A 20,450-nucleotide genomic window follows, 5' to 3' on the forward strand; every position below is an offset into this window, starting at 1 on the left:
GTTTAACAGAATACACTGAAATCAAAGCATAAAATGTTCAAAGGTTGTGTTATGTACCTGGTTTGATACCACTATGTTCTTTTGTAGGCATATAATGCATTTCCCTTTGGCCACACGATGACCAGAGGTCTAGTCTGGGCTTACAGACTTCCAGAGCGAGACAAATGTGAGGGTCCCAGCCTCATTAGCAGGTCAGAGTCTCCATGGGTAAAGGTGATGAATGCTGAGATTCTCTAATGAAAACGAGATGTTCTGCAGGTGAGTCATCATTAGATAAGTGTGTGGGAAACCCAGACGTGATCACTGTGAGGTGCATACACATGGTGCATGGTGACCAGATCAGAACCACAGCTCTTTACCATGGCTTCTAGAGAGCAGCTGCAATGGGGAGCAGCCCTTATAATTAAGCAATTAAGGTGCTTCGATAAATTGCTGAGTTGGTGGTGTTTGTCACCATAGTTTTTCACATTGACAGACATAGTCATTATTCTTATCTATGTAGAGGCGGAACAATTTCAGATAGTAAATGAATGAGAGAGCTGGCTTTAGTTTCTTAAATGCCTGCTTGGCTTCTGACCCCCCCCCCCCCCCCCCCCCCCCCCCAAACTGGATCAGGTATAGTAAGGTCTTGAGCTGTTAGTTTATGGTTTTGGTTTGGAAAGTTTGGCCTTAATGTGGTCAGGACTGACACTGCTGACATGGCCTGGAATTAGGTGAGCCAAATATTTGACTAACTTGCACTAACTGCATTTTGTGCTTTAAAGCTCATATGGCCATTTTCACTAAAGTTGCAACAGGGCTATTGTGTCAGTTTTACATGATGCTTCCTCATGGAGAACATGGCATTCACATACTGAATCAATGTGCTAAAGTCTGAGGGCTTATAAAACTGCTGTAAAATCCTGAGGCAAAACCTGTCAAGTGTAATGTTTGCCTCTACAACCAATATTGACTGTTTGGCACGAGTGGGATTGTTTTATAAGAAAACTGCAGTGGGTCTAACTGTTCTGCTATGACTCAGTAAAGATAACGGGTCTCACCGTGCACTTGACCATCCAGTAGAGTTCACCATGGGACTGGCAGTCACTCAACGCTTAAAATCCTGGACTTTTAGGTACTGGAGTAATAGATGTTTTCCATATATTAGGAGCAGTTGCTACAGGTGTACGGTAAGATCTGAAATGATTTAATAAATTTATAATTTATTAGCCATCATGTTTCTTTATGGAATTTATTCTGCGAGACTGATATATTGGCACAAATGATATTTCTCTGATCACTAAAATGTTTCACATAAAATCTTCCATAAAACTGCTTAAGCTTTGTTCACAAAGGACTTTTGACAGCAAAGACATGTTGGAAAATACTTTGACTTTGTTTCAATTGCAGGTTCATCACAGAACATTTACATATGGTAATGCAGTGAGTTTGTCTGTGTGTTTGCACACATGAAAAAATACCCAATTCAGGATTTCAAAGCAACACCTTAGCTTCTACTTGCATTTACTTACGTCACTTTTTGGTTTTGCTGTAAAGTCATAAGATGTGTTGCCAAAGGAAGTGTATTCAAATTCTCAACACTGGTTGAGCAACACACCATATGAGGTATTTATTAAAGCTGATGAGCACTGAATTGCTTAATTATTATTAAGACATGCCTATCTGCTTTAATTATACAGTAGTGTTCCCCTCAGTGTCCACCCTGCTGTCCTGGCTCAGCCCAGTCTCAATAAAACAAGATTACTGTATCAAATCCTAATCGAGTTCCAGTTGCAATGTTGCTTCCTCCAGTGTATTTAGGCGTCTCTGGGCTCTAAGGTAATTCCTAGGGGAAGGCTCTTCAGAGTGTCAGGGAAGAACACATAACTCTTTCATCGTCTGGAGCTTCAGGTCTTCACTGTTTCTTTACTTCTGTGTTCATGTTAAAGGGCAACAGGGTCATATAAACATCACAGGCCCCAAGACAATTTTGATGTTTTAACACCAGGAGTAAGTGATGTCTATTCTCCGTGTGGTTTAGTGTTGTCAACATTGCCTGCATCTCCTTGGGATATCAAGTTTACTGAAAATACTGAGGCAGCAAAATCAACAAAATATTTATGATGTTTGGAAAAAACAATACACCATATGAATACTCACATTTAAAACCGATTAAAAAGACTTTCAAAACGAGCGCTAAAAATGATAACTAAATGTTCTACAATGTCCTAGACAATGATTAGCCTGTACAGCTGAGGTGTTACAGAACACTGGGCACCTATAGATGGGGTATAAACATTTACCTCAATTTTCCACAATCAGTACATTGTAATACAGATATCGGCTATGGGCCTGTGTTGTCCCATGTACCTGGGTGAAATGTATGATGTACTGAGTTCTATTGAGCACAAAAATTGTGTGAGTGTTAAAGAAACTGCTGCCAATACAAAACCAGCACCTATATAAAAGTCCCCTACACAGTTGTTTTAAACACTTGTTGTAAATTGTTCTAAAACACAACATAAGGACCATAGTGGGAGAACAGATGTTCAACGCAGAAGACCCAAGATCTCCTGCTGTCATCCAAATCTGCATGAAGTCTCAAAGGATTTGCCACTAATTAAATCCCATGAATAAAAATGATTTGAGAATTGAAAAAATTGACCCATGTCTAAATTTCTGACCACCGATCCTGAGACTAAACAGTCAAAGCGTAGCCTTGTAGCGACAGGGCAGTGATCAGACAGAATACATTGTGTGTAAGCTATGCTACCTAATTGTCTAGTATTCATTTTGGTTAACGGGAGTCTCAAAGCACATACAGAGAGGATTTTGTCCAGACTTGGGGTCATGTTTAGGGCAGCCTCCTGTGGAGTCACTGGGTAGCCCTGGTGCAGTGTCCCTCCTGTTGACTGTTTGCTCATCTTGGCTGCAGATAACGTGGTGTTGGTCATTTCTGCAAATTGTGTCATCAGTTTTCCTACCTCATTTTATTCAGAGCTATTTTGGGATGAAATTAGGCCTTTGAAAATAGGCCATTGTCCATTCACATTTTTATTGAACAGTTTTTTGCAACATTGGCCATATATATTGGTCTACATACATATATTGCCCACAATTGACACATTCTCTACCTTTACCCTGACCATGGCCTCTGCCCTGATCTCCGGATCGTCCACACCCAGCGTACTGCAGGCAACCCTGCCAGACCTTCTCTGCTTCAGGATTGGAAGTACATCACGTGTGTCTTCTGGTTTATTCTTTCTGTTGTCTATCACCCAGGCATCTCTCAGCATGTTTGGTGTACATCGCCACATCAGTGCATGTTTGTGACATTAATCTCTGGAACCTCCAGTGACCTGTAAGTATTCATAATTGGCGAGGTGGTTTTCGCCCCTTGGGTTAGTGTGTTGGTCAGCTTGTAGGTTTGGAAACTATATGCTGCAGTTGTGTTGTCTTGGGGTTGCTCTTCAGGGCTCTCTCTTCCTCTGGTCACGCTACTGGTCTTTGGTTGTTCAAGTTTAATTTCCTCTGGTTTAGGGGGATCTAACGCCTCGGTGCCCTCATGTCTGGTGGTAGATCGACTGTTTTGACTAACGGAGCGCTGGGTCCGGCGTCAGTGACCTCAGCCTCGGCGGCTACGTGAGGAGGTGGTCCTGGAATCACTAATAAGAAAGCAGCCCTTAGTTTTTACTTTAACAGACTCCTTTCCTCTCCCACCCTCCCTCTGCTTTAACCTGCGTTCCATATGATGTTAAGTTTTCACTTAGAATCTTTCATCTAGAACCCATTTTCTTTTTCTAAATAATAGATTTCAGTGTGGTAGTGGTGAGATGCAGGTTGGTCCAACACTCCCGGGTACAGTTTACCCTCTGGACATGGACATTCATCACAGTACAAGAGTCTTTGCCTTGTAGATACCACCACAGCCTAATAGAAACACATAATAACAATTTAACACAGTTACATCAATCACACACAGACATGTAAATCCATTCATCATTCAGCAACCCATCGACATGTGCAAGTGCAAACAGTCCCATGCTTGACGAACAAAACGAACCTTGTGATAATCAAAGAAATGTTTTGTTTAAAAGCTACATGAAAACTGTGCTTTCTGATGACGAGTACAACGAATAATGAACAGAGAGTGAAGTATAACTGCCAAGCAAAAGGACAACAATGCTGAGGTGATTCACCTCTCACTCCTGGGTTGTGATCAACCACTTTGTGAAATTAATGTGAACAGGCCCACACCACAAACAAGTGCTTAACAACACCAGCAGAGAGCAGAGCTGAAGCACACTGCAATCGGATATTGCCAAATGCTCCATGCCATGTCCTCCCTCTTATGGAGGTGCATGACCGAAAATCCATTAAAAGTCAGCAGGAGGCATCAGCCTCTTTGCTCTCTCACAGCATTTTAGACGTGATTTGCACCGAGTTGCACTGGGCGTGGCAGGTTCAGCATTAAAGCTGCAGTCTTTGTGATGAAGCCGAGAGAAGAAATCTAACCCTCCTGGTACAGCAGGGCTTAACATCGCAAAAAGGCGGCTGTCAGTCTCCCTCTGCCCTCTACAGTGCGGGCTTTGCCAGGGAGACCCCCCATCCCTTCAGAGAATCCTCTCCAGAACAAGAAGCTTGCTGGTGTTGGGGGCACACGGAGGCTGAGAAGGACGGACAGCCAATGGGAGACGCCACGGAGCTGTTCCCACACCGGCCTCCAAAGGTTTTTCTGCTTTCAGCTTCTGTCTCTAAGCAGCCACTGCCCACTTCTCTCCACAAAGGTTTCTGTTTAAAGGAGCAGAAAGGCAGAGTATGCCTTCTTTGTTCAGTAAGGATCTAGCAGGGGTTTGGAATTAGGCTTAAAATGTTCCCCTGAAAAAAAAATTAGCTTATAAAAAGAAGCTTAAGGATTTTACTGTTCCAAGTGTTTCTTAAATTAAAAAGATTGGCGCACTGTATATGCTTTTTGATCATTAAAATTAAATTAGTAGTGGATACAGCTACAGACACGACTATCTATTAATTTTAATGGGCACTGTGTGAGAATGAATATAGACCACAGTCTGGACATGCAGAAATCAATATAATGATTTGAACTGACCATTGAGCTGAACCTTTACTCCCATGTGACTGAATAGTGTGATGGTGAGATGTTATGAATGATTGCTTCCATGACACCTCTCACCTATCAGTACATGGCACCTCCCAACTACCACACACTATCATACCACAGACACCTGCCATGGCACCTCCCACCTACCACCATGAATCACTCATAGGAGCTTGGCTGTCACTTGCTTTTATTTCTAAACCTCGTGGACGACCTAGTTTGGCCTCCACCTGCTTTTCCTGAGTGCTCTCATTGTAATGGTAGCAGTCCTTAAAACACAGCACACTAATCAGTGAAGCATACTGTTTACTATGGTAGAGGTAAAGAGGTCAGGAAAGTTAACGTGCTGTAGATGAAACATGAACATAGTGCCTGGCACTATCGTGTCTGTCAAGATATGAAAGAGCAAGTTATATTGTTGTAAGATAAGGTCGCTTACTAGCTTTAATATGGAAACGACTTACTGCAGTTGGCTGTACCGACACCAGAGCTGCCTCGTTAATGAAAACCACTAGTTTCTATGTAGATTACAAATAATTAAGTAGTGCTTGCTGTGCTACTTTGGCCAGCAATGGACCAGAATGACCATCAAGAGCTTTTGATTAGTTTTTCACTTCCTCGTTTGTTTGTGACGGTGAGGCTAAAGTGGTCTATCAATGTCTTTTTCACAGCTGAGCGAACGGCATTAGCTGGACGACGTCCAGGCAGTCTGGATTCTGCGTGCAGACCCAACTTGGAAGCCCAAACCATGGTACATTTTCAGTGCAGCTGAATGTAGTTTACACACCAAGGTCTCAATTGACAGCTTCTAAGTATGAAGCACTGTAGTTTCATCTCAATCATCTTCATGAGACATCAAGAGAGATCAACAAAGAGGTGGCATTCGAATTCAAAGGTTTGAATTTCAGTTCAAATTAGGAGATAAGCTGGCACCGATTCATTTAGGATTTAGTTCTGAATTGTTCAGGTCAAGAATGAGAATAAGTGTTGGATGCAGCTCTTCACAACTGCTGTACTGCAGATGATGGTGGTTCTGGATCATGTCCTGGTCCAGCGCTGTCCTGTGTGGCTCTGTCCAGCTGTTCCTCTGTGCTTTAGGCCATCTGCCTTGGCAAAGAAGGCCTGGTCATTACCTCTCAAGCTGAGTCCAGTGTTGAAGAGCTGCACATATGCTAAATTACAGGGCTTTGGCTCACCAGTAAAGAAACGGGCAACCCATATTAGATTTTTTGTTTTATAAATGTTAGTTGATTTGTAAGCAGTTTTTTTTATAAAGTATGCACATCCACTACTTCCCCACCCCACAACGTTATTTCTTATATCATGAGGTGCTTTGAATAACTGAAATCATGGTCCACAATTTCTAAATGTGACAGGTAGAGTGTGAACAACAGTGATGCATGGCAGAGTCAAGATATCAGGGTTGCCTGGGGTCACCATTCATCTCCATTCCCATCACGATCCATAACTCCCTTAGCTCGAAGCCTGCTGCTGTTTGTGAGTGCGTGCGTGGGTGGGTGCATGGATGGATGAGTGGGTGGGTGGGTGGGTGTATGGATGGATGGTAGTGTGTGTGCACTTGAGTACATCCTCACACACATTCGTTGGCCTCCATCTCACACTCCAGAGCATGCAGGCAAACCCCACCCATCACCCGCCCTGCAGAATGCTGCCTCTGGGTCCCGGTCTGGATCCAGGTTGGTTCTTGTTTGTTTTTGCATTGGGTCCTGATGATCTTTCCATTGTCTGCATTCCATTATCGACATGTTGACCATCTTTCCTACAGCTGGACTCCACTTTAATGGCAGCTATAATTCGTAATGCATTGTGTGTGTGTGTGTGTGTGTGTGTGTGTGTGTGTGTGTGTGTGTGTGTGTGTGTTTTCCTACTTTTACCATCTGCAGAATTCAATAAAACTGTCTCCTGTGACTTTTGCCATCACCCCTTTTTTTGAAGCAAATATCAAAGGACAAGTGTAATATGACAGATGAGCATCAGCAGTATTGTGTTTTGGAGGCGACCGCGTCTGCCGTGGCGACATTGATCGAGCTGATTTTAGAGGAAGACGTGTAGTCCAGAGGTTTCTCCTTCACGCTGCAAACTTGTGCAGACTTCCTGACACACTCCAACGAAACATGCACCGCATTCTGCACTTCGAAACATGCAGAGTCATCATTGGCTGTAGTGTATTGGGACTGTAGTGAATAATTCAAGTCGCTTATTCATCTGACCAGGTTCTTGGCATTGACGACAAGGTAGGCTGCTTCTCATCAGCAGTTCCCAAGCTCCCCCAGAGGACCATTCCATATCTTTTCCTTACTGAACTATGGAAGTATTTTCTCCATTTTGTTGCACTTGCTCTGTAATTTAAACACTAACCAACCCAGTTCCTACTCTCGTAATGGGATTCGGAGCGTCCTGTAGGGGACAGCGTGGGGACACACGGCTTCTTTTCCAAGGGTTTGGTGACTTTGCCTTAACCTTGTGTCTTCCCTTCTGACACGCTGGCACAGGTGTATCTCTCCCATATGTCGTCTTAAATTGGGTCGTCTTGTTTTCTCCTGCTTGTACTTGTCCTTATGATGGGAGGAACAGATCCGTTTATTTCTACATCTATAACGTAAACTCTCATATTTGTGTGAACTGAGAATGTGTTGTGTTTTCTCCTCACATCACACTCCTCACATCCTGGTTAATTTATGCATGACTTCTGATAGAAGGAGGAGGATTCACCTCAGACCTGAACGCCATTGTAGGACAATAGTCTTCTGTTCCCTGTAATGTCATTAATATAAAAATGGAGCATGTTCCGATTTTCTTTTTGTTTGGGTTAGGGTGGTTTGCCTAAATGAAAGTGTATAATTGAAATACTTTGCAGTGATTTGGCAAAGGTTTTTAAAGGCTGCATACTGCAGGCATGTCATTCAGAGTCATGGAATTACCTTCAGTCTTTCTTCTCTGCTTTATTCTGAGTTATTTTTTTAAGTTCCTGAACCTTACCTGAGTCCCCTTTTCATCAATTATATAAGTGTAGCATGCCAAGGTCCCCCCAGCTGCTCCCAGAGCAAACGGAAGAACAAATGGATTAGCACACTGACAGAACCCCCAGAGGAGTCCGCCATGACTCACGGCCCAGCCTCCATTAGCCTTCCATTCACACTCTCACCCCACCTATTTCAGGCATGACTACTGTAACATCTGCAGCGGAGAGATCACAGAATGAACTGAAAATGCGTTTGAGTTCATCGCCGCTGTTCCGTCATCTTTAGCGCTCCATGGTTAAAATTACTCTGAGGCCGGTGTCCAAACCTCATCAGTCATCTCAGTTGCATTATTCATGTCTCATCTTTTCAGGAGCATCTGAGGTTAGATGCTATTAATATCCATGAGTGGCTCACTCATCTTTCTGCTGAATTGTCTCCTTGATACAGCTCCACTGATGTGCTGTCATTGGAACGTGGCTTGTGACTTTATAATTAATTTTTCATCTGCCGACAAACACTTGCAGTTTCTGAAGCTATGCTGTCTTTATGTATTGCCATAAAGAGGCTTTTGTAGTATGACACAAAATGTCCATGCAGCTCACAGATCTGCTCATGGAAGGGTTAGGTCTGCCCGAGCACTGAGTCACTCAATGACATCTGATTTAGACAATACTTACAGTGACTTTCATACACACACGTTTTTTGTCATATCCAACTTCTTGCCATGACTGGCTGTGATGTTGAAGTGCATGAGGTCTGATTGGCAGGCCTCCAAACACCCTTCTGGCCTGGGAGTGTTGAGGGTTTGGTCTCTGAGATGGGTAAGATGTAAGAGAGACACCTGTAAATTGTATGTGTGTGATGTTTTAGAAACCCTGCCAGAGCTGCTGTGACATCTGTGTCTCAAACTACCCTGCCAGTCCACTAACCACGTATGATCAGTGTATGAACACTTTCCTTTCTGCTTTCACCTTTTCACAATCTCATATAAGCAGGGAAAGATGGGGAACTAATTGACTGTGGAGACCCCCCCAGTTTCTACAGTGGGGTGATGCACTTTTTCGTCATGGGTCATGCACAGGGTTAGCACAGGGTTAGCACAGGGTTAGCACAGGTAGGGCATGTCCTTTACATGCAGCCAGGAGCAAGAAAAGCATGAACCAGACTTGTGCTTCCAATGTTAAGGTGTGAAATAGCTTTGCAAGTGTATAGCTTGGAGAATACAGTGAGAAGGAACAATTACTCATGATAGCATACTATACAGACAATAGTACATTTTCTCTCTGTTCAAGGTGTGTTGAACTGCCAGAGCTAGTTCTTTGTGCCATATGTTGGATTTTACCCAAGCCCTGGCTGAAAGCACATTTTATCTCTGCACTGTTCATATGAAATATGTGAAAATATACACAGTGCGATGGGGAACATGTGGTGTAATGCAGGTGTGCTTATTTGGGTCTTAAATCCACATCTGGCTGTGTAATCTGGTAATTACACGAGTTCACTGAACAAGTTGTTCCATTGATTTTTGTCTTCTAGAGGGGTGGAGTGGTTGGGTGGAGGGAGAGGGTGGAGTCGTAGGGTGGAGGGAGAGGGTGGAGTCGTAGGGTGGAGGGAGAGGGTGGAGTGGTTGGGTGGAGGGAGAGGGTGGAGTCGTAGGGTGGAGTGGTAGGGTGGAGGGAGAGGGTGGAGTCGTAGGGTGGAGGGAGAGGGTGGAGTGGTTGGGTGGAGTCGTAGGGTGGAGGGAGAGGGTGGAGGGGTTGGGTGGAGTCGTAGGGTGGAGGGGTTGGGTGGAGTCGTAGGGTGGAGGGAGAGGGTGGAGTGGGCTTGCGCTGGTTCTTCAGGTGTTGTTTTGGCTCTGCACTCCAGTACGTTGAATTTAATATGGAACAATGGTTAAGTACAGAATGTCAGTTTTAATTTATGTGCATTTACATCTCAATTGTGTGAGCTATAATTGCATGATTTCCCCATTTCAGGAGACCAAATCTGGGTAACTGGGTAAATTAACAATCTTAATTAAAAATTCTGTATTCTGTTCCTGTAGCTGGTTGGGAAGCCTGTGCCGTCAGTGCCTGAAGTGGCAGGTCGTGCACCTCAGCAGGTGCTGGGGAGCCTACTGGTGCTCTCAGGTTAGCATTCTCACTCTGTGTGGAAGACTCCGTCATATAGCGAAGCCTCTCAGGTTAAAGTGGTGTGTTTGTCCTCTGACGGTAGAATTTGATACTCATACATGTGCATGCGCTACAGTGCTCTTCGGCTCTTTAAAGGTTGAAACGGTTTTCAATTTTTTTTCCTACTAGTGTACTAAACGATTGTGTTTGACATATGCAGTGTTTTTTCTAAGTCTCTGATTGATGAATTCAGCCTTTTTAAGATCAGGGTGGCCTGTTTTCCTGGCACACTTTCTTGCACTTCTAATGTCAGATTTAGACTTGTGCACTATCTAATGATGCAGTGACACCCAGCTGGCTGGCACCTAATTGAACCACCAACTGTGTGATTATTTTTGGAATCCAAAAAATTATGAGCTCATTAAAAAAATCCATAATTCCTACATACATTAGCATAGCATGAAGTCCCCACTGACTAAAGCTCGACGCACTGCAGTTCAGCTTCGGTGTCAACTTCAAGTCCTGTGTGGCGGATAAGCAAACATTATTCCTGTCCAAATACCGAGAATACAAGTGAAGTGACATTTACATTTCTTTAAGTGAGTCAGGCAGTTGTATTTATGTAATACAGCACAAAGTGAGCACTCACCAGAGTGATTTGAGCAATTTCACATTTCCATCTGAGAAATCCAAATGACACTCTGACCGTTTTAAGGAAGCAAACTGCCATAGGAGGACAGGAAGTCGGTCAGGGACTGCAGCATTAGTGGCGTGGTTTCAGTACACACATCATTGAGGGACATGTCCAGCATCAGAGTGAAACCCAAGTGTTACTGTGATTGCCAGTCTTTGATTTTTCTCAATTTTTGCCACTGGATTTTTCTTTACAGCTTATTCATTAGTGAAGTGTGAGTGAACACCAGGCTGCCAGAGTGATGTGGAGATTACAATGGAGGGACTTTGAGAGGGTTTAGTTCTGGTTTAGACTTTGTGAATTAGATGAATAATTTATCGTTTGGCTCCATGGGAACCGCTGATCAAAGAGTCGTTGTCAGATACAGTGCAGTCTTCGAAGCTCCAGGTCTTAACACAGGCTTTAGGAGAATGCAAAATCACTTCCTCATCAAAATCTGGTTAACTCTAACCCGCCTTTATGAAGTACTGTATGTCGTGTGTGTGTGTGTGTGTGTGTGTGTGTGTGTGTGTGTGTGTGTGTGTGTGTGTGTGTGTGTGTGTGTGTGTGTGTGTGTGTGTGTGTGTGTGTGTGTGTGTGTGTGTGTGTGTGTGTGTGCGTGCGTGCGTGCGTGTGTGTGTGTGTGTGTGTGTGTGTGTGTGTATATATATAGTGTGTGTGTACATATATACTCACACCTGTATGAAACGGGTATACGTGTAAAACATCCCAACATTCTTCACTCCAGTTTTGAACATCTTTCTGTCTTTCATATGCACCCTTGACCTATATGAAACTGTACTTGTACTGTATACATAATATACCATGTTTGTCTGCTGCCAAGTGATGTTTGTCATTAGCTATGCAGAACTCTTATACAGTGATATCACTAACTGTGCAGCACTTATACAATGATGTCACTAGCTGGCCAGAGATCTCTTCTGCAGTGATGTCACTAGCTGGCCAGAGATCTCTTCTGCAGTGATGTCACTAGCTGGGCACAGCTTTCTGCAGAGATCTCTGTGTAGAGCCACCTTCTGCTAGGCAGAGGGAACGTCGCCTAGTTGGCCAACAACACATAATCAAGTTCATGAACACTCCTCAATCATTAGTAGAGATGATACATTTCTCTTGTACTTACAAGCTCTGTATAAAAGTACAGAGCAGAGTAGTAGAAAAATAATTCTGATTGGTAAGAGGTTACTGGCAAGAGTTTATTCACAATATACTGGTAAACCAGACAAGCCAGGAGGGTGGTCTGGCGGATACATCAGTCATATCAGTCATCTACTTGGCCATTAGGATTTACTGAAACCATTTGGTATCAGTCAGGCTGGACCCAGAGTGTGTATGTATTTGTGTGTGTGTGTGTGTGTGTGTGTGTGTGTGTGTGTGTGTGTGTGTGTGTGTGTGTTGCTGAAGTGTTAATCACAAGTCAAAAGTATTACTATTTAGTCATCGTTGAAATCCTCTCAACGCTGATGCCAAGATGGAGAGAGGGTTAATGAAGTTTTGTGAAAATATCACCATTTCTTTCTGGGAGAGTGGTCTCTCTCAGCACGGTTCTTTCATCTAGGGCTTCTGTTCCCTTTGATCCTGTTAACTCTGCATCACTTCTCCTGCACCCAGAGGACCAGAGGGAGCCAGCGCTTACTCACTGGCCCGTGAAGCGTAGACGCTTCATCTGCATGGGTTCCCAAGCCTGCCTGAGGGCCTTCCTCTTCCTCCTCCTGACTCTGGCCCTTCTGTCTTAATCATCCTCTATCAGGAAGCCTTGTTATTTTCACTTTGTAATGAGATGAGATCTCTATTAGCAAGATCTCCTTTAAAGGAACTATGGGGGTTTTAAAGGGACCCCTTTGCACTAAAAATGTGCTGGAGATGGGAGGGATGACTCGTAAATACAGTGATCATTTTGGATTAATTATTGATTATGGTCTGTGATAATATTGGAGTTTGAGGGAGAGTTCACACTGATTGACACTACTTCAGAATCAGAATTATGTTTCCACATACAAGGAGTGTGACTTGGAAAAATGGGTTTGTCAATCAGATTATAGACAGCAAAAAATTTAGCATTTAGCAGACGCTCTTATCCAGAGCGACTTACAAAAGTGCTAAGTGTTTAGTCAGAATATGCATCTCTATCTAGTATAAACAGGTTTAAGTCCAAACTACTCAAGCTCAAGCACTGCCATAAACAGTTGCCAGTGCTGATACCTAGAAAGAAGACAACAAAATATAAGATTAGACACAGAGCAATACCTAGCAAGACTGAAATACCTACAAGACTACATTAGCAAGTGTTCCCATAGATAAAGTGCAATTACGATTTATACCAATGCTTCAGTAGATTAGTGCTTATAAGTGCTTTACAAAGAGATGGGTCTTCAGTCTGCGTTTGAAAACCGTGAGAGAGTTCGCTGTTCGGATAGCCAGTGGAAGTTCGTTCCACCATCTGGGAGCCAGGACAGAGAAGCATCTTGTCGCGTGTCTTCCATGAATCTTGAGGGATGGCGGGTCAAGCCGAGCCGTACTTGAAGCGCGAAGGGCTCGAGCTGCGGATCGACTCTTGACCATTGCCATAAGGTATGAAGGAGCTGGTCCATTTTTGGCTTTGTAGGCAAGCATCAGAATTTTAAACTGTATGCGAGCAGCCACGGGAAGCCAGTGAAGGGAGCGCAGCAGTGGAATGACATGAGTGAACTTGGGTAGATTGAAGACAAGCCTTGCTGCTGCATTCTGGATCAGTTGCAAGGGCCTGATGGCCTGCAGAGGAAGACCAGCCAGGAGAGAGTTGCAGTAGTCGAGCCTTGAAATGACAAGAGACTGGACAAGCACCTGGGAGGTCTCCTGAGAGAGGAAGGGTCGGATACGTCGGATGTTGTAGAGAAAGTATCTGCATGACCGAGTCAGGTTCGTAATATGGGCAGAGAATGACAACTGGTCATCCAGAGTCACCCCAAGGTTTCTTGCATCTTTAGACGGAACAATCAAAGAGTTCTCGAATGAGATGGCAAGATCCTGCTGAGGACCTGTAGCTCCAGGGATAAACAGCAGCTCAGTCTTGCTGGGATTGAGCTTTAGATGATGAGCTGCCATCCATGAAGAGATGTCACTCAGACATGCCGAGATACGGCTGCAAACCTGAGTATCAGATGGTGGGAAGGAAAGCATTAGTTGAGTGTCATCAGCATAGCAGTGGTACGAGAAACCATGAGAGGTAATTACATCACCAAGAGAACGGGTGTAGAGTGAAAAGAGGAGAGGACCTAGCACTGAGCCTTGAGGGACACCAGTAAGGAGCCTGCAAGGAGCAGATGTAGACCCTCTCCATGTTACCTGGTAAGAACGTCTCTCTAGATAGGACTCAAACCACTTCCATGCAGAGCCCGCAATTCCCAGGTCAGCGAGGACAGATAGGAGGATCTTGTGGTTCACTGTGTCGAAAGCTGCAGAGAGGTCCAGAAGGATCAGAACCGATGACAATTTGGATGCTCTTGCAGTCTGGAGCTTCTCAGTCACCGCTATGAGGGCCGTTTCTGTTGAGTGTGCTGGTTTGAAGCCCGACTGGTTGGGGTCCTGGAGCAGGTTCTGAGTGAGAGAGAGACAGTTGGTTGTATACAGCACGCTCAAGAATTTTTGATAGGTAAGAAAGGAGTGATACCGGTCGGTAGTTGCAGACATCTGAGCTGTCCAGGGTGGGCTTCTTCAGAATTGGGACCACTCTGGCAGTCTTGAATGCAGCTGGGACCTGGCCTGATGACAAGGAGCTGTTCATGATGAACGTAATGTAGGGTAACAGATCCATGGAGACTGTCTGGAAGAGTGTGGATGGAATGGGATCCAGTGGGCAGGTTGTTGGGTTGCTGGATTTAAGTAGCTGTAGGACCTCATCTGTGGAAAGAGGAGAAAAACATGTTAAGGAATTAATGGCAAGAGGATGAGTATTGGTGAAGGAAGTATAGAAAGAGGAAAATGACTGACAGATTTTGTTAACCTTCTCCTCAAAGAAGGTGACAAAATCCTCCGGGGTAAGTGAAGAGGGTGGTGGGGGAGAGGGGGGTTTGAGAAGAGAGGAAAAGATCCTAAAGAGCCTGTGTGGATCCGACGCTGATTCTTCCAGTTTCTCCTTGTAGAAGGATGACTTGGCAGCAGTAACCTCTGTTGAGAACTTGTAGAAGAGAGCTTGATAGGAGTGTAGGTCAGAGTCAAGCTGGGACTTCCTCCACTTCCTCTCTGCCTTTCTTAGCTCTCTCCGGTTGCTGCGTAGGACTTCAGTCAGCCACGGGGCAGGTGGGGAGGATCTAGCTGGCCTGGAGGAAAGAGGACACAAAGGGTTAACTGCAGACGAGAGTGAAGAAAGCAATGTATCTGTGGCTGTAACCAAGGAAAGAGATAGAAAGGAATCAGGATGTGGAAGGGTAGTAAGGATAGTTGAAGCCAGAGATGAGTGAGAGATGGAGTGCAGAAAGGAGGAAGGTGCCTAAAGGAGAGGCATTGACAGGGAGAGCAGTAAGGGAGAATGTGAAAGATAGAAAGTGATGATCTGAGCAGTGCATGGGGGTTACTGTCATATCCAGCGCTGGGGCCGGTCTGCTGAAGATCAGGTCTAAGATGTTGCCTGCTCTGTGCGTTGGAGGGGTCAGGTTGAGAGCAAGGTTGAAGGATGAGAGCAGCGGTTCGAGACATGATGACTGCAGCTTGTTCGATGGAAGATTGAAGTCACCAAGGAGAATCAATGGGGTTCCATCAATGGGGAAGAGACTCAGAAGAACATCCAACTCATCTAGGAAGTTACCTAGAAGAGAAGGAGGGCGGTAAATGACATTTATATGAAGTTTAGTGGGAAAAGATACAGTAACAGCATGATATTCAAAAGAAGATATATAGAGATGCGAGAATGAAAGTGGAGTGAAGTTCCACTTCCTATACAAGAGCAAACCTGTGCCACCACCCCTGCCAGTCTGTCTCGGAGAGTGGGAGAAGTTAAAGGCAGAGGATAGGGCTGCTGGAGTCACAGAGTTCTCAGGAGTGATCCAGGTCTCAGTCAAAGCCAGGAAGTGCAGTGAATGATGAGATGCTAAGGCTGAGATGAAGTCAGCTTTCCGAACCGCAGATTGGCAATTCCAGAGTCCACCCATCACCCTGGTCTGAGAATGTGACGACCTTGAGGGATGGATGAGATTCCTTGCATTGCGCTTCTTGTGGTAACGATGGGAACGTCTGGCTCTGTGGGATGAAAGAGCAGATATTGAGAAACACATGTTTAAAGTGTAGCAGTGAAGTAACTTGATGGTAAAGTAGTCGAGTGAGAGAAAGAAATACTTAGCCAAATTTGAAGGAGATTGCCTCTGTGTTGATGTATAATGGGACGAGGTAGAAGTAACCTGTCTAGTCGCTGTATACACCTCTCAATATATCTGCCTGGTGGCAGATATATTGGTAAAAAAATGGTACAATGTGTACATGAAATGGCTCACAGGAATACAAGGAAAACCCATTTGTTTGTCTTGAAAGATACAGCTAGCATTTCCTGAAAAAGTATTCAAGTCTTCTCAACAACATCCTGTCATCTCTCCACCAGCGTCAAGCATATCTGAAAATATAGAGTACGTTTTTTACACCTGTTGAACATAGTCGGACATCACGGGCTCCTGCTTGGTTCCTTCTTCTCTGGTTCCATCAGCTGGCTTCACTGTACGCTAGCGCCAGCTCTGATGGTTTACAATTTAGATTATAAAATGTATTTGGCTGCCTGTTAAGTGCAGCTACTGAGTGCATACACTTACTAAAAGTGATCACTCAGTCTTCCTAATCACTTCATATATGTAACAGCTGCTTGAAGCTACTTTTCTGAGGTGTAACTACACTTTTGCTCGATACCCAGTTAGGGTCATGTAGTCTGATTAAAGTGCCTCGCTAAGGCCTGGCTGTGTTTCTGTGTACAGGTTGATGTATCTTGTGTCATACTGAATACTCTGTGGGGTTTACCTGCTGGACCTAACGATCTGCCCCCCGAGCAAAAGCGATCGCCACAGGTCATCTAAGCAGAGCTCCCCGATAATTACACCTCACCTTGTGTGGATCCCTTCACACTCGGAGGGACAAGGTGGCTTGGCCGACACCGTAATTAGGAGTGTGCCGCCTGCCATGTCGTGGCAGACCTGTGCATCACAGTGTAATGAGCATGTGAGGAAGATGGTGGTTTGTTTGTCGAGTCTCCTTGGTAGCTTTGCATTCCTACCAAATACTCTTCTTACATTAGCTTTGTTTTTTTTTTCATACGTTTTGTTAGCAGCTGCAAATAGCAGTCTGCAGTACAGGTGTGTGTGTGCGTGTGTGTGAGAGTACCTCCCTTAGACAGCACAAACCCGAGGTGGATGGGAATGAGAGCCTGAACAGGAACCATCATGGATGAACCACTGCACAATCAGCACATAAAACCCAGCACATGGGGAAGAGGCTGATATGGAGTGGCTGGACAGGGCTGGATTGAAAGACCGCACAGAGTCACTAACCGTTGCAGCACAGGGACACACCCTGAATACTGGATCTGTAGAGGCTGGGGACTACCACACCAAAGAGGACCCCAGATACAGGCCGTGCAAAGATGCATGTGGACCAGTCCAGCACATGCAAGGTGCTAGCGTGGTATAATGGTATAAGAAATGGTATAAGCCTTTTTCAGGTGTTTCATAAACACTTTATGATTTTATGCTGTTGGACACTAGTTTTCCATCTGTGTCCTTGGTGGGGGGTGGGGGCGTCTTCTAAGGTCATTAGTGGTCGTTGCTTTATTTTGTTTGTTTATAAGGGAAGTTAATGAATGAATCATGGACAGTCCAGTGGACCACGTACAGAAAGTGAGTCATGGACATGACATGTTTGGAGTCGTACCGACTGCATTTCTGTGCCTCATCCACACTGTAGATCTGTTGGTATTCTAGAATTTCTGATGCACTAGTCTGATCCACCTCTTATAATCACGTGTACCACAACCTTAAATTAATTTACAGGGTCTGAATTGGCTTCAGCGATCGCCTGATCGGATTGTTAACCCAGTTAGAAGCTGTCATTTTTCAGAATAGAAAATTATAGGGAATAGCCATTTTAATTAGGCCTGTCCCATAATGCCTTCTGTCAGAAACCTCAGCAGCAGTATTCTGCCAGCAGTATGTGTGTTCTGGTGTTGGGAGCTTATAACTGAGATGAGGGTGATATCCTAGAGGCTTGGTATCACTTTGACTGTGAAACTGTGTTGCCTTCCCTCTGGTAGTACCTACAACGGTGAAAGAGAGGCTGCTGGCCCTCAGATGTTATTTTTGGCTGACAGGTTTTATTCTGAAGACCCTCATAGCAGTGCACACAGGGCTGGTCTTTCTGTCTGCATGCAGCACAGCTTCCACCATTTGTTTCAGGGACACATTGTTCCCAATGTTTACCACAGTGCCCTGGCCTTTGTGGATGGGTGAGCTTGTGTGTGTTTGTGTGTGTGTGTGTGTGTGTGTTTGTGTGTGTGTGTGTGTGTGTGTGTGTGTGTGTGTGTGTGTGTGTGTGTGGGTCAGAATGTGATTATCAGAGGGTGTGTGTCCTTCCATAGGATGTTCATCCCAGTCATGAAACTTTTTACCCAGAGCTGCTGTTCTGATGAGGGTGAAGGGTACATTCTGATTAGACCAAACATTATCTACTGCTGCTCGATTCTGATTGGAGAAGGCAGTATCTGCTACTTCTCCTCAATTCTGATTGGAGCAGGTAGTATCTGCTGCTCTTGCATTCTGATTGGAGCAGGTGGTATCTGCTACTGTTGTGTATCACTGTCACAGGAGGTCAGGGTGGGAAGCTGAGACAGCAGGTTGCCAGGTGACGTTACGAGTGGAGGCTCTCAGCACGGTTAAATATACTCCTCATGCTGGGGAGTAGGGTCCCCTTCAGCCAGACACGGCTTTCCACAGCTCTTCTGAAGTAACATTTCCACTGACTGGCCTCAGGAGATCTCCAGCGTCTGTGTGCCATAATCAGTGCAGCTGGAGGGGAAACACAGTGGTAAATAATCGCTTGCTGTGACGGCAAAGGAAAATTTTAACCTCTGTGTTTGGAGAAATAAAGAGATGTCTCTAGTCTACAGCAGAATGCACGTTCAGAAACATCTATAAAATGAAACGTCTGTGTCCATATAAGTGAAATGTCTTATAGACATCATTTATATATAAATGTTTATAATCTATAAAATGCAGCTGCTGTTCTATAAGTGCAGAGGTTCTAGCAGAAAACATGAATACTAATGTATAATAAATCATAAATAGTAATGTATAATAAATCATGAATACTGATGTATAGTAATTTTCATTTGACTAGTTATAGTCTAGTAATGATGGTAAATACAGTATTTTTAAAAAATATTCCATGTACATCTGATATCCCTTTATATGCCCTCCCTCTGTAGGCCGGAAGGTTAAAGCTGTTGGTTAAAGTGATCTTAATTGGTCTTCTTGCTCACCACAGACGTGTTGAATGAAGACTGCAGGTTATCCTGGAATATCCTTATCTCCTGGAAACTACATTGACAAAAACAGCAGCAAACACTGCAAACAATGCAAATGCACTAGACAGCTGTTCAAGTGGACAGTTCACACATTAAATACCTCTAATAAACAGGTCACACCACTGTACAGGGCACTTCACAAATCTCTACAGTAGAATAACCAACACTGAGCAGTGGACAGGACACAGAGCTTTGTGTAACAGGCTCCTGGCAGATTGCTGTTTTGTATGTACTATAGTACTGTAGTTCTAATATAATATAGGAGTGAGTAAGGAGAGGGGGAGTGAGTAAGGAGAGGGGGAGTGAGTAAGGAAGGAGAGATGGAGAGGAAAATGGGGGGAGTGGTACGCACACAGGCAGATTGTGAGCCCTGTCAGGTGGTATGAGGCATGAATGAGGTCTGTTTTCAAAGTGCGATGGATGTTTCAGTGGTAGAAGTGCTACCCTTCAGAGTTGTCAGAATTCTGAAGTTCCAATCACACTCTGTCCCATATTAAAGATTTATTTCACACAGATGCCTCCATTGAAGACGTGAAGGTTTTAGCACACTGGAATGGTGATTTTCCACAGAAACACTAGGAGACCAAACAGAGAAGCTCAAATCCCATCTCCTGCATAATTCATGAGCTAAAAAAAATGACTGAAGAGACTGAGAAAAAAAATTACTGGAGTTGAACAGAATTATTCAAGGCTGATGTAATAATCTTTAATGAGACTTCTTTTTTAATGTAGGCAATGGCTAAAAAATGTATGAACTCTGCAGGGTCTTTATAGAAATTCAGTGTAGAGTTCTATCATTTGGGTTCATCTGTGCAAGAGTTTATTGGCTTAGGAAGAAAAAGTTTGGAAAAGAAGATGCATCAATCCCTACAAAGCTTCTGATATATCTGTGGTTCATTTGAGACTCTCTGTGCTTCTTTTACTCTGCAGTACATGCAGCATTACTGGCTGTGTTTGCTTGTGCCCTTTTCACTTTTCACCATGATCACTCAGCCTCCTTCTCAGGCACTTAGCTTGGGCAGAGACGCTAACCATGGGT

General features: G+C 44.2%; 3 protein-coding genes across 4 annotated transcripts in view; 1 reads left to right on the forward strand and 2 right to left on the reverse strand.

The window, feature by feature from the left end:
- hs2st1b (heparan sulfate 2-O-sulfotransferase 1b) overlaps positions 1-20,450 on the forward strand; it is a 48,615-nt gene that overhangs the window by 7,595 nt on the left and 20,570 nt on the right. Inside the window, exon 2 of one of the 2 annotated variants that reach the window (XM_076990461.1) lies at positions 88-258. The exons of the other annotated variant lie outside the window; for it this stretch is intronic. Within the exon in view, the coding sequence (XP_076846576.1) occupies positions 237-258 (22 nt within the window). The 5' untranslated portion in view covers positions 88-236. The remainder of the gene's footprint in view (positions 1-87; positions 259-20,450) is intronic. 2 annotated transcript variants of the gene reach the window in all.
- On the reverse strand, positions 11,784-14,674 carry LOC143491479 (uncharacterized). Its single transcript, XM_076990523.1, has 4 exons — positions 14,531-14,674; positions 14,206-14,457; positions 13,705-14,010; positions 11,784-11,903 (listed from the first exon to the last, which is right to left on the reverse strand). The coding sequence occupies exons 1-4, from the start codon at positions 14,672-14,674 to the stop codon at positions 11,784-11,786; spliced, it is 822 nt and encodes a 273-aa protein (XP_076846638.1).
- On the reverse strand, positions 14,660-17,018 carry LOC143491441 (uncharacterized). Its single transcript, XM_076990450.1, has 4 exons — positions 16,942-17,018; positions 15,435-16,095; positions 14,864-15,179; positions 14,660-14,760 (listed from the first exon to the last, which is right to left on the reverse strand). The coding sequence occupies exons 1-3, from the start codon at positions 17,016-17,018 to the stop codon at positions 15,171-15,173; spliced, it is 747 nt and encodes a 248-aa protein (XP_076846565.1). The 3' UTR covers positions 14,660-14,760; positions 14,864-15,170.

The sequence above is a fragment of the Brachyhypopomus gauderio genome, unplaced genomic scaffold (genome assembly GCF_052324685.1).
Source record: "Brachyhypopomus gauderio isolate BG-103 unplaced genomic scaffold, BGAUD_0.2 sc75, whole genome shotgun sequence".
Classification (NCBI taxonomy): domain Eukaryota; kingdom Metazoa; phylum Chordata; class Actinopteri; order Gymnotiformes; family Hypopomidae; genus Brachyhypopomus; species Brachyhypopomus gauderio.

What these genes read in the sequence shown, in the direction of transcription:
- LOC143491441 (XM_076990450.1), bottom strand. Translation starts at nt 17,018, where the DNA reads ATGGCAGGCGGCACACTCCTAATTACGGTGTCGGCCAAGCCACCTTGT. An exon ending in TGTGAAGGGATCCACACAAG is followed by an intron (nt 16,096 to 16,941) that starts GTGAGGTGTAAT and finishes TTCATCCCACAG; the next exon opens with AGCCAGACGTTCCCATCGTT.
- LOC143491479 (XM_076990523.1), bottom strand. Translation starts at nt 14,674, where the DNA reads ATGGATCTGTTACCCTACATTACGTTCATCATGAACAGCTCCTTGTCA. An exon ending in TAGAGAGACGTTCTTACCAG is followed by an intron (nt 14,011 to 14,205) that starts GTAACATGGAGA and finishes TCTGATACTCAG; the next exon opens with GTTTGCAGCCGTATCTCGGC. An exon ending in TCTCTCAGGAGACCTCCCAG is followed by an intron (nt 11,904 to 13,704) that starts GTGCTTGTCCAG and finishes CCCTCTGCCTAG; the next exon opens with CAGAAGGTGGCTCTACACAG.